Below are 16,968 nucleotides of genomic sequence, written 5' to 3' on the forward strand. Positions count from 1 at the left end.
GAGGTACATCCCATGACAGCTTAAGAGGTGTGAATGCAGCAAATATGTGGGTAGAGTTTGAGACCAGACTCCTCAGAGCCATGCAAAAAAACTTTTGAGTGCTACCTTGGAGATAAAAGTATAAAAAGAGGCAGTATAATCTTGGGGGGTGTAGGGTTGGTAAGACCCAAATGCCTTCCTGAGTCTGTTTTCAAATCTCTCTGAGTTGGTAGCTACATATTAAGTAGAAAAAACAAATGAATCTGTGATGATTTGTGAGCAGTGATGCTCTCAACAAGGAGGGAAAAAAAAAACAAAACCAAAAAACAGGGAAACCCCTCATATCTCTTTAGGCTTGTGAAGGATTTGCTCTACCTCACTAGGAGATAGCTTTCCATATAATTTTCCAGTACTGTGAGTGTGTAATATACACTGTGGATTGGATCTACATTGGCTTCTCTCTGCTGGAGCTGTGCAAGGCATTTGGCATCCCTCCTGTTGAAATCTCCTCTTTCTATTAATTCCAGATACATCACAGTGAAATACCTTTTACAAGGACAGATTTTCTCACATTTTTATATTTATATATGTGTTTTTACTTTAACAATTATTCTGCTGAGAGGTTTGGGATCCTCCAGCAGCTCCTGAGCCAAGTGCCACTGCTCAGATTTCCTGAGGTCAGAATTGGCACAGGGTGCAGAGGATGGAACCTTCCAGCTTTCCCACTGGGAGGGCAAGGCTGGACCTCCTGTGCAAGGCAGTGGGAGTTTGCAGGCAAGGATGAGATGACAAAATTGTTCTCTGCTACTAGAAAACACATTTTTATTTTTGCCTGAGGTTTGAGGCAGGATAGGACACGGTTGTGCTATTACATAAATGTCATTTTATCAATAGCTGCTGTTTAATTATTGAGCAAGGTAAGTGATTTACATGCTTTATTTCTCTGGGTGGGAAGAGAAGGCTAATTGCCACTTTTTAATGGCAGACATAAATTAGAGGCCTTCAGGTGTGTCAAAATATGTCACTTGTTTATAAGTGGACAAAACTTCTTTCTGGTTGCCACCAATTCTGATTTTTATCACTTGACACAGCGCTTATGGAAACCCCAGCAGGGGTGATTTCTCTCTTGACATCATCTGCAACAGTGACTTCAGGCACTGGTGGAAGTAGTTACTGAAAGGTTGAGAAAGCCACAAGATCCCTGTGCAGAACAGCTTAGCTAAAATTATTTTGTATTTTGTTTTTGAAGCAATAGTGTGTAGCATTGTATTCTGGGTGTTGGGAGCACACAGCAGAAACCAGATGGGTTTCAGTAAATTATTTTTTTCCCATTAATTTAGATTGATTTTGGTGGGTTTAATGCCATGAATGACAAACATTTGTATGCATTGTACAGCTTGTTGCCTCTTCTATGCCTCACAAATGTCACAGAGAAAAAAACTTTTTTGCCTAAGAATGAGTAAGCAGCTTTTCTTTGTAGAAATTCATGCAAATCCTTGGGAAGTGCACTATAAAAATGCTAGTTCTGTTAGACTACAGATGCCTGTGCTCCATTTAAAATGCTCTTTATGGTCTGATTCACTTCTTTAGCAAGTTCTTAAGGAGTCTGCATGCTAAGAAAAAGCAGCACAACTTTAGAGATTTTTATAGAAGCAAGAACAGCAAAAAGCCTATTTTATAACCCCCCTTTTTGTCAGGAATTGGGAAAAAAAGGTTCAAAATACAGGTTAATTCTTCTTGCAGATCCATCTAATCCCTCTTTTATTTCCCTCATATGTACAGTCTCCCTCCTTTTCAAAAAACAAGAATGATATTGTTTAGTAATAGACTGTTTCCATGTGTGTGCATTTCCCTTCTGCCTTGCGAGCCATCCATGACAAAACAGTCCAGACCAAGGAAAAATTCTTTTCCTTAAGAGCACAGAATATATTTGTTCTCCAAACTGTTAACTTGCAAATGGAAAATCTTGGGAAAAAGAGCCTGGAAATAAAGGAATTTTTATTTTGCTAGTAATCAGCACATTTAGGTATTGCCCAGGCAGTGCCAGGACTGTCTGTAGCATACTAAGATGCTCTTGGTTGGGTTCTCAGGCTCTGCTCCTGTGGATCACTACTCAAAATAAAACCACAGGGAATATTATCATTTGCTTCAATGAAAAAGCAGAGCAATGCTGGGGCTTCTGAGACTCTTGGACTTTCACTAGAAGCAAAGTTTACTTGGAGCCCTTTTTCTCTTAAATATGCATTAATCGTGCTGAATGGCTTTATATCAGGGCAGAAATGCTTTTCCTCATTTTTAAAAGTGATCTTTTGTGTGTCTTTTCACGGCTTAATAACCCAGGTCCACCTAGAACACAGCCAGAAGTTTAGAGGCCTCTGCTTTTCATGCCTCTGCCATTTCTGCAGTGCCCCAGAGGGGGCCAATCAATGGGATCTCTGAGTGAGCTACAAATGAGCCATAAATAACCCTGAATTACTAATGATTGGATTCAGCAAGTGTAATTACCCGTTTTCTCACATCCTCTGCTTTGTCCATCTCTAGCACTGCACCTCCAGTGTGGCTCCTTGGGAAATGCTCGTCTTTTCCACATGTGCTTTTTCCCAAGAGGCAAAAATCTATGTCTACATGTTCATCTAGTGCAGCAAATTACAGATTTTTATGAATGACAACTTTCAAAAAGCTGTGTATTCTATATTTATGTTTAAAATAACACACAATGAGAGTGAACAGCATGAAGAAGTTAAAACCCTTTTAGTTGAGGGTGCAATGTTACGTGGATTCAAGCTGAATTTGAGTAGCATAAGAAACAATTCTTGTCCTGAATCACACCAAAGGCCCCTGCAGAGCAGCACCTCCGTCCCACAGAAAAAGGGAATGGTCAAAAACAGATTTGGAGGGCGCTTTCCCCTGCTATACCCTCCCAGCACTCACAGCTTGGTAAGGCAATATTTATCACCATTACCTCAGCTAAAATCAGAGTAGTTCAGGTTTCTGGTGTAGAGAGCAGCACTTCACATAATCCTGATACCATTTCAGCAGCATATCAGACTGTGCAAGCACAAGCAAAGGGCAGTGCTGCCTCTGGAGACTGCTCCAGGCACACAGACAAAAGGCATCCCTACAGAAGATGAAGCACAGAGCAAGTGAGTGATCTGCCTGAGGTTCCAGACCTCCCATCCCACCACCCAGGCACTCTGCTGAGGATCCTGCTGATTCCCAGCACCCTGTTTTCACACTGCTGCTCATCGTTTGGAGCTTTGAGGTCCATCTTCCCACTCCCTCCCCTCTTCCACAAATGCCTCAGGGATGCAGGGCAGGGAAAGGGCAATTTTGGACAGCTCTGAAGATCACCTGTGTTGAAGAGGTTTATTGAAGCTGGTTGCAAGAAAGGGTGGAAAGAACACCTGGTGTGGTTCTGTGGGAAGCCAGTGACAGATCCCAGAGGGTTTCCCAGCCCTGCTGCTTCAGGAGCTTTGTCACCTTGGGCCTTCCACAGGCAGAGCTGAAGTGGCTGAAGAACATCAACCTCAGGAGGGAGTCCCAGCAGCACCTCCCTCCGTGCTGCCATGGCCATGAGTTCTCACAGTGTGACACTGACAAAAACACCTTCATTCTCCTTTGCCTTGAACTGATGGCAGCTACACAGATTTATCAGGTCAGATGCAAGAGCTTCTGCTGAACTCTGAAGCACCTTGGCCAAATTTAAAAGTTATCAGCTGTGATCTCCCAACATATGATTGCTTTCTCTAAAATATTCAGTTTTCACTTTGCAAGAATGTACAGACTTTTGGTTTGAAGTTGCAAAAACCCCTCTAGTTGCACTTCTGTGTGTAGTTTTTATCATTATTTGGGATAATTTTGATATATTAGTGCCCAGTTCCTATGCTAGTAGACAGCATGTCCAATCACCTCTGTGTCCCTACCCAGGATTATCCCTGGATGGACACATGGAAGAAAACAGTGCCTGATTCTAACCATTTGTGTTTTGGAATCTGGCTTTTTGCCTGAAGATATTCCATATTAATAGGAAGTTTTTCTTCAATTGTCACTGCTTGAATTAGCGAGTATTGTAATATTTAATGTTTATGTACATTTGATATTATTTATTCTGCCCCTCTCCTATCAAATCCCCAACTAGTGCCCAAGTTCCAGCTGGATTTGCTTCCCTTTACCCAACAAATCTCTGCAAGGACCAATCCCAGTGTCCATGTAACTGGAGAGTTGTTCTGTCCCAGTGAAAATGAAGCCTGACCTTTTATTCCATTATTAATGTACACAAAACCCCCCACATTTATTGAATCTGCACTTTTTCATTACTCCATATGTTTCCTTTTTTCCCAGCCCATGTCTGACATGTGACAGTAGAGCAGAGTGATTGTCTCTGGTGCCTTCTCCCTTGTGACTTCTTGCCACCTGCTTTGTAGCATTAAACAGATGTGTAAGTGTAAAGCATCACACAACTCATCCCTTCAATCATTCATCATTTAAAAAAAAATCCTAATAAATCCATGCTATGGCTGAGCATTTTATCTGCCCACTGTAAAGATGAAAGGCACTGTAGATTTCAGGAGGATTATGCAGCACTGAGACATTTCACGTGCAAAGTAGGTCAAATTAGGTATTTATAGCACAGGTGACCATTATGCATTTGTTTATTTCGTATCAGATCTTGTTTATGTTCCTTTAATGGCCAAAATATCCCTCTAAATTCACAATAAAGAATATCTTCCAGAGAAATCCTAACAGAGGCACTGCATTATTCATCATCAAGTGAAGAGGAAAATTTCAATTGCCAGTTTCTGGTAAATGTCTAATTAGTAAAGGAGAATTGTGAGCCACAGACAGGCGCCACGATCATTAAAGGGCAGTTTTCTGAAGATTATGAGTCTCCAGTCTGTCAAGCAGAGTTTTTCTACAGCTGAACTAATTCTGCAGTAGAAAACCCCATCTAGAACAAAGCCCTCTGAATTAACATCTTGTTTAAGCAAACACATGACTACTTTGAAGTAAGTGTGATAGGTTCACAACTGTTATTGAGGTTGAGTTTAATGGTAGTGAAGTGACAGAATCAAACTTCAGCACGAGTTTTAATTTCAGCTGCAGCACAGGCTGCACATACAGAGCACTTGAAGCCATACACTGTATTTCAAGTAGAGCAGTTCCCTATAATTGGCACCACCACTTTGGTCTTAACATGGAAAACTACAGAAACATAGAGCAACTAATTCTCTGGCTACCCAATTAAATTTGAGGGTGTGAAAAGCATATGTACAGAGGCAATTATTTCTGTTTTCCAAATCTTACCATTTTGATTAGGTTTTTTTTTTTTTTTTTGAGCTGAATGTTTATTTTGGCAAGCTTCACTTTGGCCCAGCTTTAGGATAACATCATTGCTCAGTGGGTTTAAATCTAGTTAGGCTGTTTCCTTGAATTAGGCTTTTCTTACTGATTGATTACTTTGGTCTCATTTTCTCACATCTGAACGTGCAAATGGAATTCTGATGCAAGGGGACCTGCACTGGTGATTAGCTCAGTGCAGCAGCTTTGTGTGGGAGTTCTGCTGGAGAACAGTGCCCTGCAAGTGATGCCATGGAAGCTGCCACTGGAAAACAGTGTTGGCTTGTTCCTCATCCCTGCTGACCTCCCATTAGCACAGAATTTGTCTCTGACCTTGGTGCTTATATAGCCTCGGCCACAGAGCATCTCAGCCTGGTTTAAAATGCAAATCCAGCGTGCCCACTATTGTTTTTTACCAACACTGTCATTTTTCTGTGTCTCAGGGACGGGCCAGGCTGGGAGCATGTGAGTGAGGCTTTCAAGTTTCCGACACGCTGCAGGATCATGGCAACAACTGTTTATTTATATATGAACTTTAGTATTTGTGAGGGGTGCCAGCTCAACAACCACAGAGCAGAATCTTCTGACCTCGGCTCAGCTGAACCAAGGGCAGTGGCAACATGAGCTTGTTTCCTGCCAGCCTCGAGGAAGGGGCTGGGCTCTGTGTTCACTTATCTCAGGGTTTCTCAGCTGCAAGTGCCACTTTGGACAGGCTGTTCTCATGCTTTCTTCCCACTGGGTGCACTCCATCATCCTAAATCTCAGGGAACAGTTATGAGCACTGCCCGTGCAAGTTTAGAGTCATCTGTGATTTAAAATTCTATATTGACATCCTTGGAAATTCTTCCAGTGGAAGGTGTCTCTGCCCATGGAGGTAGGGTTGGAATGACAGGATTTTTAAGGTGCCTTCCAATCCAAACCATTCTGTGATGCTGTGAGGATTCTCTAAAACACTGTGTCCATTTAGGAAATTACTTCACTGTATGTTTACCTTCCATACTGTGGGCAACATGTGCTTAGTGTGAAAAAGGCACCAAGAAACTTCCTTAAATTGAAGGCTTAAACTTTTTTTACTCTATTTTGCACTCTCAAAAGCTCTATCTCAGATGACTCATTCTTCTGTAAGTTTCTTCCAATGGAGTTTACTTTTTGATCCCTCAGGAATTTTCATACAAAGGGAAAAGCCCTTATCTGTGTTATTGTTTGGCTAGGAGTTTATGACATTGAGGAAAAGCACATCAGAAACTTGGTGTTAAACATCCTCCCAATTTTCTGGTTTTCTTTCTTCCCCATTCTCCTTCCATTTCACAACTTTAACTATCTTCTGAAGAAGACTCCCATTTAACCAGACACCCGAAAATCTAATAGTGCATGTTACTTCATTTAATATGCTGTATTCAGCTGGGGAAGCCAACCTTGGGACATCTAAGATGGGACATGCACCCCATTGCTGCTCATCAGTGGTGACACTGCTCTGCATCAAGCTGCCACAGACCCCTTTGCATTTGTAGCACCAAGCATTGATATGCACAGCTACGACAGTCTCTAATGACGAGGTGTCTTAATTTGGTTTTTATTATGTGATTAAAGGTACAATAAGGTAAGTGCTCAACAAGAGGGAAGACCATTGTTCTGCATCATTAAGCTCACAGCAGCCCAAAAAGAAATTGTAGGCAATGTGCCAAAGCCCTTAATGAAGAGGATCTCTTTGAATTATCTATGGATGAGGAAGGGATAAAGCCTGAGCCCTGGTATATTTGATCCTCTTTGTGCTCACTGTTAGAGGACTTACAGAGCCAGCAGTACTGGACCTTCTGGAATTGTAATTTATGGAAGCATTAATTTCCCAGCCACACTAAAGCTCTTGGCCTGATAGAGAAAGTGCAGTTATGTACTATTATTAATTCCTTCAAGTGTCTTCTGAATTCCTACATCTTGGAGTCATGAACTTTAAAAAAATAAGACTAAGGAGATTTATTTGCAATGATGCTCAATAGTCCCTAAAACCAAGTTATGCAAATTTTGTCTGAGATTTCTTAAATAGCAATGCCTTCTTATCACATGATATTAGCGTTACATGGGTGACACAAAAAACCACTCTAAGAGACATTTTCTACTCTTGGCAGATTTTGAAACTTTTATCTTCTATATCCTGTAATTTTAAATGGCAGTGATCCTTCACCTCCATCACCGTTAAATTTTAAGTGATTGTTCTTGTGTGTAGGTTATATGAGGACATACTTTTATAGTTGTAGGGACATATAATTATCTGGATGTGCTCCATAAGCTATAGAATTCCCTCCCTCCTATCTTGCAAAAGAGAGAAATCAAAGTAGACCCCTGTTAAAATAATTTTGCACAGTTATTTATATTCTAGAATAATCAGGGATTATATTCTTAAATAATTCAGGTTTTGCTACGTTAGAAATCCCAGTTTTACAGGATTACATGCACCTTTCACTTCTGTGGAAACTTGAGGATATTCCAACAATATTTCCCAAAAGACTTCCATATTTAATGAGGAGCACTGGGCACTCACACAGGCTGCAGCACTTTGCAGGTTGACAGAATCCCAAAACCAAACTCCTGCCAGGGATCTGCACCTGCAGCCAGCACTGGATAGTTCAGTCATCTCAGATATCAGCAGGAACTGTTCCTGGGACTGATTTTAGGACATGTATTTAAAGAATGTTGTCCTGCATCTGTCGGGAGATGTCAGCAAGTGGCAAAGGTTCTCTGCCACCTTCCCTGCACAACAAAAACTGAGCAAGCCCCTGAGCAACCACAGCATTGGTGACTGGGTGCTGTCTCAGTCTGTCCTGGTTGTTGCACTCCTGAAGATGACTAACTGACAGTGCCCAAACCCAGACTGCACAAAAACTTGGCAGGATAAGGAATTATTCCCACAGCCACCGCTGTATCCGAGCGGAGCGTTCACACAAACCATACCTGGCCCCAGGTGTGCTGCTGCAGGAGCATCTGCTTCTCACTTCAGGACACTGGCCAAAAAAATCTGATCACCTCCCTCTAAAATTCCTCCCCCCATCACATGCACAGCGGCTTAGCAAGTGGAAGTGTGCTGGTATAAATAGAAATGACAGTCAACATGTCTTTCTATTTGCTCCCACAGGGTTTTTTTTATTCCGCAAAGCGTCAGCGTCCTTCGGGTGAGCGAGCGAGAATTAGATCACAACTACGTGGTTAAAATTTAATCACTTCCCTACTAGCATAACGCACAGAGCACATCTTTTATTCACTTTGTTGTCGGTGACATCAGTATCTGGGACCAGCTGCAGGTGGGAAGGCAGCAGGACACGGCATTGCCGAGCAATTCCCTCTGCCGGCAGCGCGGAGCAGCGCTGGGGATGTCACCCGGCAATTGTCACTGCCCCTAAACCTCCTCGGCAATGGCGAGGGGGGAAAAGCACAGCTCGGAGGGTCTGGGTAGTGTCTGTCCACCCGGGGTCTTTGTGCAGACAATCCAATCCACCTTCTCAGCACGGAGCACGAGTGGATATATCTGCGAGTATTTCCAGGGAGATCTGCAGGAATACACCTGGCCATCACTTTGCAGGGCTCCATCCCCCTGCCTCAGCCCAAATTGTACTGCAGATATAACAGAGCAAGGAATTTCAGAGGCAAGCAGAAGGAAAAGCAGTAATAGGAAATAAAATATTTGCCACAGAGGTTGATGTGTTAATACATTCACAGAAAACTTCTCAGAAGGCTCATATAAGTAATTTGGTATAGAAAGATCTGTAGGGCAGTAGTTTTAGTCTGGTGTCAAATCTGTTTTTACACAGCAAGGTACAACACCTACCACAACTAGCTACAAACTCTGTGACAGGCACTCACCGACCAGACTGAGCACCAGTGAACACACTGCACATAAGTACTTGAAAACGGGTACAAAACCTTCCTCATGCATCTTTTCCACTTGTGCAAGGAGTGTGTGACCAAGCCATGATCCTTGGCAAGGAATTTAACCTAATATACAGTCTTATTTTGTGATGAAAGTTTAGTGAAAAGTTTCATGTATAATAGCTGGATTTAAATATCTGTTATTCTGCAGATGTGAATGGGGAGATACAGGCTAAAAACATAATCACAATCACACAGATTTCAAACAAGGCAAACTTGCTTTCACTTCCACTCCCCGATGCTCCAGCTTCCCTACGCTTAACAGCGGCTAGAAACCTAAAAGAAAACACTCGCTTTTAATAAAAAAAATTGGAATTCTTTACCTGGCAAACTTCATACAGTAACTTGTACTGCTCTTCTGGCTTCTGCAGAGCGCACAGCCGGCATCCCATGATTAAAGAGCGGCGGCACAAAGGCTCCCGGCTCCTGCCCGCAGGTGAGCGGCAGAATCGCACAGCTCTGCCCGTGCCCGGCTCGCAGCTCTCTGCCTCTCCCCGCGCCCAGCCGCGGCTATATACCGCCACTCATGCATATTAATCAGCTCTCATTGCCTATTCATAACAGGCAGTGATACACAAGCTATAATTGCCAGCTATGACAGCTGAAATTTCTCTAATTAACAGGCGAGTGCTTCAGTAGCAGGCGTAATAAAGGACACTAACAATTTTGTAAAGCGTTTTGTAGCAATTACAAACAAACACGACTGCGTTTTGCTGCGGTCCCTCAGGATAATTCTTCCCACATTTCAGCAGGCTGGGAGCAGGGTTTAAACGTAAGGCGTAGGGAAATGAGTGTCGTGGTAGAGAACTCAGCCAGGGTGAAGTTGAATGTGCTCAGCAGCATTTATTTCCCTCCTGGACTGTGGTGCTATTTGAGAGCCTCAGTTTTACAGCAGCAGCTGACTGAACCGGCTGTTTAACAAGCACAACAGAGAAAGGCATCTCTGTCCCTGAAAGCCTCCACAGCCTTAGGAGGCTGCAAAGCAAAGATATATGTGAATATATGTGGATTTAGGGGGAAAAAACCCCAAAACAACAAAAAAGTGTCTTGTATTAATATAGATTAGTTTTAAATTAATATGTATTCCAAGTGAAAAATGGCTATTTATGCTACTGACTCCCATTGTGTATTTGAATGGTGTAAATGACAGCTTCACATATTATCTGTGATATTAAAAATATGAACTTTATGAGATTGTAAAAATATGTACAATAAAATCAGTATGGCATTTATGAGTACTCAGCATTTGAGTGCGCAGATCTGCATTAAAGCTGCACCACAGATGTAAAGGATAAGACAGCAGTGAACTGCCCAATGAGCTAGAAAAGTACTCGTAACTCACAGGCTTTATGGATATTTTCCAGTCTGTGAGAAGCACTACCTTGTGCTGGGAGTGTGGATCGACCGTAATTTTCCCAGTTGTTTAAGCATTCAGAAGGGGCTGCATTTTTACAACCTCACTGCAACTCATTCTGCCACAAAGAAGATGACAGAGCAGCCAGGAGTGAGACCAAGGGTGTCATTCCCACAGGAATTGCAGGGAGAGCCTGGATGGATCCTGGCCATGGTTATCTAACTGCTTTTGACTATTTGCTCAGCGAGTTTCTGCAGATCACAAGGGAAATGTTGTGCAAGGACCATCTTTCCTGTCCAAACCCTGCACACAGGTGCTTGCTGTGTGATCCTGTAGGATACTCAGCTCTTGCTACAATGGCACTGGCTCACAGTTTGCATTAAAATGTTCATTACAGCAATGCAGTTCATGCTTTAGTACAACTTTAGTCAACTGAGACTGACAAGAAGGAGTGTCTTGATTGTGAGACTTTATTTTGATAGCAAAATTTGCCTGCCTACAGAAAGAAACAAAGAACAGAAAGAAAGGAGACCTCATTTCAAACAAGGGACAACGGGCACAAATTGAAACACAGGAAGTTCTATCTGAATATGAGAGGAAAACATATTTTTGTGAGGGTGGCAGAGCCCTGGAACAGCTGTCCAGAGATGCTGTGGGGTCTCCTTCTCTGGGGTCATTCAAAACCCACCTGGACATCCTCCTGTGCAACCTGGTCTGGGTGACCCTGATGTGGCAGGTGGGTTGGACTGGATGGTCTCCAGGGCTTCCTGCAAATCCCACCAGTGACTGAAAGCCCTGCCAAACACCCAAAACAAGCAGAACTTTATCCCTGAGCTGTGACTGTGCTGTTTCCCTGTTGAGAGAACTGCTGCCATGGTGGAGCAAGGCAGAGGAAGCCTGGATGCTACTGCTGCCCTCAAGGAATGATTCAGGCTATCCCTGGTCAGATATGCCACTCAAACACTGCAGCTTTTCCAAAGCTGCTTGACAGCCAGTGACTGTGGATCTTGAACAACTGGAAAATTCTTGCATGAGGGGACTAGTGTTCCCTAAAAGCAGAAAAAGATGATGTTGATGATAAGTGAATTAAATAAAAAAACCTCAGACTCTATGGAAATTTAGAAAAATAGTTTATGGCTTTGATTAGGTAATTTTTTGGTTGTGAAATTTGATTAAGCAACTTAAGGTGAAGCTTCCAAAAATGTTGTCTGTGATTTTGGTTTTCTTCTTAAATGCAATTAAGTTTCTTCTCAAACACTAGATGCTATTTAAATAAATGTTAGTGTTCTGTTCAGGTGGTTGAGGTCAGTCAGGATTTTTTCTTTTTTTGTTTTTCCTTTTTTTTTTTTAGGAATAGCACGCAGCTGGATCTGCTTAGAAATAAACCAGAAACATGTGGGATATTTAATTTCCAGTTTCAACGGAAACACACCTATTTGTTATTTCCCTATAGCAACGTGATAGACTGCAGGAGATAATGTTTCATCTGATTCAGAGAGATAATCCCTATGTCAGGCCAGGAGAATAATCCCAGCAGAAGACTTGTTTTGATGTGTGAGTGGAGGGTCCCATAAATGTGATGTTTGGGATTCTCCAGCTGCCAGGGCCCCTGGTAAATGAGCTGCTCCTGGAGCCAGGCCAGTGCCCATCTCACTGGAGATGTTTCCATTATTGAAATATAACTTGCATCTCTCCTATTTATCTCATAGGCAAAAATAGTAGCACTGCCTCAGGTCAATATAGATGGTTTTTACAGCATTTTGCCAAACTTTAAACATTTGGGCTGTAAACATGTGTTCTGGGCTTTGTCCGGCTATTTCTACCTTTAATGGTACACTCGAGCTGAAGTTTCAGTCATTTCCAAGAGTAAGATTACAGGGAGGGAAAAGAAGTTTGCCTGTGTTCTGAAATTCTGGATGCTTTCTTTGAGAGGGTTTTAGTATCAACATAATTTGAAACAAGAATTCGAAGTTTGGCACCGGGATGGTTTGCGTTGTCCCTGTGAAATCTGCTAAATTTGGTCAGCTCCTCCTAAACTGTTCCAATTTGTGTGTTCTCAGCACAAAGTCGGTGCAAGCTTCCAGTTTAATTCCTGTGAGACCTCAAACGAGTTCAGTGAGTGGTGCCAGGTCTGGAGAGGCCAGCTCCTTTTCCTGGTGGCTCTTTGTGAGGTGGGAGGACGGATTCCAGGAACAAAGGGATGCTCTCTGTGCTCCTCACCCAGGCAGGGAGCTGCTGGGATGGGCTGGGTGTTGATTAGGTGACTTTTTAAATAAAATATTGACCGAGGAAGCCCTCAGCAGCACCTGCTGTACCTGGGGCAGGTAAACCCAGGCGTCCTTGGCGTGTCCAGGCCAGGCAGCTCGCCCTGGGATCTGTCACCAGCGCTAACGATGTGCCATGTGTGGTCTCGCCGGGGCCACAGATAATGAGCTTAACCAAATGGACGGCAGCGGAGGGTTTACATCGCGTGTAATGGGAATGTTCGAGTGGTCCCAGCTGAATCCCAGCAATCCAGGCTGAATGGGAAGTCAGCGAGCCAGCTGACCGGGAACAATGGGAAATAGCCTTTGAATACACAAGGTGCCAGCAAGAGCTTTCATTAGCATTTATCTAGATTACTCACTCCCTGCCTGCCTGCGTGTGACCGCGGCTGCAAAATCCCCTCCGCCACAATACCTGGCTCCCACTATCAGACATTTGCCTTTGTGTCCAAGAGCTAATTCCCAGGGAACGGGAGAAGGTGGGAAGCAGCCAGGCTGCCACCACAAAGGGGAGGGTGATGCTCTTGTCCCCGAGGTCCTGGACAGACAAGGAGGGAACAGACAAGGGCAGCAACTGGCAGAGCAGGGGGACACAGTCTCAAGCTACGTCAGAAAAGGTTTAGGTTGGATATTAGGAAAAAAATTTTCACTGAAAGAATAATAAAATCCTGGAATTGTCTTCCTAGGGAGGTGGTGGAATCACCATCTCTGGATATGTTTAGAAAAAGACTGGAAACTGGACATGGCACTTGGTGCTGTGGTCTAGTTGTGGTGTTAGGGCATAGGTTGGACTTGATGATCTTAGAGGTCTCTTCCAACCTCATTAATCTGTGATTCTGTGTGATTCTGTGGAATGCTGCCACAGACCACAGGCTGGTTTGCTTTTTGCACGTGTCTTAGCTTCAATTTGCAACCTCTCAGCTTGCAAACCTCATATAAATTTTGCTGTTTAAATGTTTGATTTATTCCCTGATTAAGCCTGCCAGGTGCTGGCAGGTAAGGGGAATCCACAGGAGGCCGATGCACTTCAGGTGTCCTGCCTGTCTGCACGGGATGGTGAATCAGAATAAAGAGGGAAATGAAGCACTCATGAGGGACCTGCACCCTGGAGAGGATCATTATTAGGGAACTCAAAGGCTAAAAAGCACTCTCTGCCAGCTTTTCAAGGGTAGGGACTGGCGCTGCCAAGGGTTGGCTCTCGGACAGCAGTTCCCACCAGCAAGAATAAACTCGTGTCCTTTGTGTGAGGAGCAGATGGCACACAGCTCCTGCTCAGAGCTGGCCACACACCAAACCCAGCTCGGGGCTGGGAGCTCCTCATGCTGGAGTGGCTGCCTGCGCTATCAGTGATGGCTTGGCATTGTTTGTTTTGTTTCTTTAAATGCAAGTTGGCTTTCCTGCTCCGCAGTAACTATTTAGCACTGTATTTCTGTACATATACTTAGCAGGTTCTGTTTAAACAAGTGATTCCTATTTAAGCGGCGTGATTAGGGAAGCGTTTGCTTAATGTATCAATACTTTAATTACTTTTCTTGTTTTTACAAATATTTAAGACTTGTGAGAAACAAAAGCTAGGAAAAAGAACAGCTGTGACTTTATAAATAATTCTTGCTTTGGTGTGTTAAATAAACAGAAGTCATGGAAGTGTACAGATTATGGTTACCCAGAGCGGTGTGAAAGAGAACTGTGTTACACAACCATACTTCAAAGTTAAGTGTCTGGGATTTTTCAAAGTGTGAGAGGTGTTTTTTAATTATAACCATTGGGTTACCTTTATTAAAGCTCGAGTGCCTCTGTTGGGAATGTGTTCAGACTGAGTTCTGTTTCCCTGTGTTTATTTGAAAATGTTCAATAATACAACCCACTGATAGCTGTGAAGCATTGGGTTCTTAATAATACATGTAATTAGTGTGGATCTAATTTAAAAATACCCTTCTGAAAAGTTCTTTGTTGAATATGTGAAAGCAAACCAGGGTTTTCTATGGCATCGTGCAGGCACAATAATTAAATACACACTCTAAATATAACAGAAAAAAAAAATCTCAATTCTGGTGGGGTTTTTTTGCATGTGGGCATAGCAATCTGCCTATGCATTGGAAGCTTCAAGACTGAGCCAAAATATTTAAACTAAAACATACCACAAGAGAGGATGTGAAAGCAAATGTAAAACTTTGGCTTTATTCCCATCAGTTAATGCTGAAGTCTTGAGATCCTTATTTGCTCCACTTAGCGTCTCTGAAAGAGTTCCAATCCTCAGAAGTAACTTAAATGAAATGGTACTTATTGTTAAACGGCTGAAGGAACTGTTCTGTCCTTGAAGCTCTTTAAAAGTCCAAGATCTCTGTAATTTATGCCACTTGAGGAAGGCAGTGATGCCTCAGGAGCATCCCTGCACCATCCCCGCGAGCTCTGCAGATACAACACTATTGTGTTAATTCAGTCTCCCATGAAGCAGAACGATGAGGTCAGAATAGGGTAAATAACTGTTTAATATGCCACTGAGACCCCGAGGTGGGGAGAACCAGGAGAGCTGACCTATGGACCAGGAAACTCCTCCTCCTCCTCCCCTGGGCTGCCTCTCTGGGTGTTGATCAGTGCCAAGAGGTCTTGGTCAAAGCTGAAGACAAAAGGTGATGCCTGAGCCTGAGGATGTTCAAGCTGGATTTTCAGTGATGGAACAGGGTTTGAACCCATCAAAAAGGGATCATCTGCTCTTTCACCTCAGCAGAACCAGCTCCAAAAGCACCAGCTGCCAGCCCAGCAAAGCCCAGCTGAGGGAAGGAGCTGGAGGCAGATCCCACTCCTCATCCTTTAGCTCAAATCCCTCGTCCCTTTTCCATTCATGGCACAATGGAAGCAGCCACTGCAAACCACAGAGCCAAAGGTATGGAGGGCTGGCAGGGAAATGAGAAAATCTGATTAGAGGCTGGATTTGTGTTCTAAAAGCTTCTTCCCTGTTAGCTGAAACCTCAACTTCCTCACAAAAAAGCCTCCTTGATTTCCTGGTTTTGATGCTGCATCAGCCAAACTAATCTCCATAATTTTTTACGGGTTATTTAACTGGACAGCTTCTACTTAAGAAGAATGATGAATTTAAGCTTGCACAAATTGTCACTTTTTACATGGAGAAAAGTGCTGTGGTTATTGTTAGCAGTTACGAGAATATGCAATAGCAAATTAGGAAGATTCAAAGGAAGAAGGTGGATAATGAAAGTACAGGAGTGTGGAGTCAAATGTTAGTTCTACACTTGTGTTTATAAGGTTCACATGCTCACAAATCTGAAATTACTTACAGAGCATCAACCCCAATTTTGATTTTGCTGCAAAATATCACTTTAGAGAGACAGTATTGGTAAGCACAGACTGCTCTAAGTGATGGTTATTTCAAAATAAGAACATTTTCTGTAAAAGTGATAACACACTTTTAATAATCTCAGAGCATGGCAAATTATTCAGTGGACTTGAAAGCGGCATAAAAACTATTGACACAGTACTTCATCTTTAAAACTGATAGACACATGCCCCAAAAGCTAATAAAGTTCATTCTAATACAAACGAGGAAGTAAAATAGTATATCATAGCCTGTGATAGCTTTGGCTCCTGATCATATAACTGTAGCCCAGGGACAAAGAAAATTGAAGTGATTTAGAAAGGTACCCAGTAGGATATATCAGATATTAGGCAGTTTGCTGAAGCAAAACAGTAATGTCAGAGAGATACAAAGGTGTAAAATCCATTTGACTGTGTCCAAGTGCTTCTGCTCTCTGACCTTAATGTCTCCAGATGAACTCCCCTTAGGGTCAGCTGGATAATGCTTAATAACCTATGGCCAGAAACTGCCAGGACCTGCTAAGGATCACAGTCTTCACTTTTGTGTTTTAGCTACTGTATTCATATTAAGAATCTTAAGCCATTTCTATTTGAAAAGATATTATCTTTCATCTCTCACTTTTTACTGCTCCACACTTAATATGAAACAGAGCAAAACAGGAATGTCATCTATGGTTCATTAGGTTTTATATTAACCACCCGATGAAAAGACTATGTGGGAATATTAAGTATTAATGGTAAATGGCAGCACTTGCTTATATGTTTGCCTTTGTTTTCATTTCT

General features: G+C 42.7%; 1 protein-coding gene across 2 annotated transcripts in view; it reads right to left on the minus strand.

The window, feature by feature from the left end:
* PDZRN3 (PDZ domain containing ring finger 3) overlaps window positions 1-16,968 on the minus strand; it is a 133,756-nt gene that overhangs the window by 20,739 nt on the left and 96,049 nt on the right. Inside the window, exon 1 of one of the 2 annotated variants that reach the window (XM_021538962.3) lies at window positions 9,561-9,709. The exons of the other annotated variant lie outside the window; for it this stretch is intronic. Coding sequence (XP_021394637.2) covers window positions 9,561-9,629 — 69 coding nt within the window. The 5' untranslated portion in view covers window positions 9,630-9,709. Of the gene's footprint in view, window positions 1-9,560; window positions 9,710-16,968 lie in introns of those variants that run through there. 2 annotated transcript variants of the gene reach the window in all.

The sequence above is a fragment of the Lonchura striata genome, chromosome 12 (assembly GCF_046129695.1).
Source record: "Lonchura striata isolate bLonStr1 chromosome 12, bLonStr1.mat, whole genome shotgun sequence".
NCBI classification, from domain to species: Eukaryota; Metazoa; Chordata; class Aves; order Passeriformes; family Estrildidae; genus Lonchura; species Lonchura striata.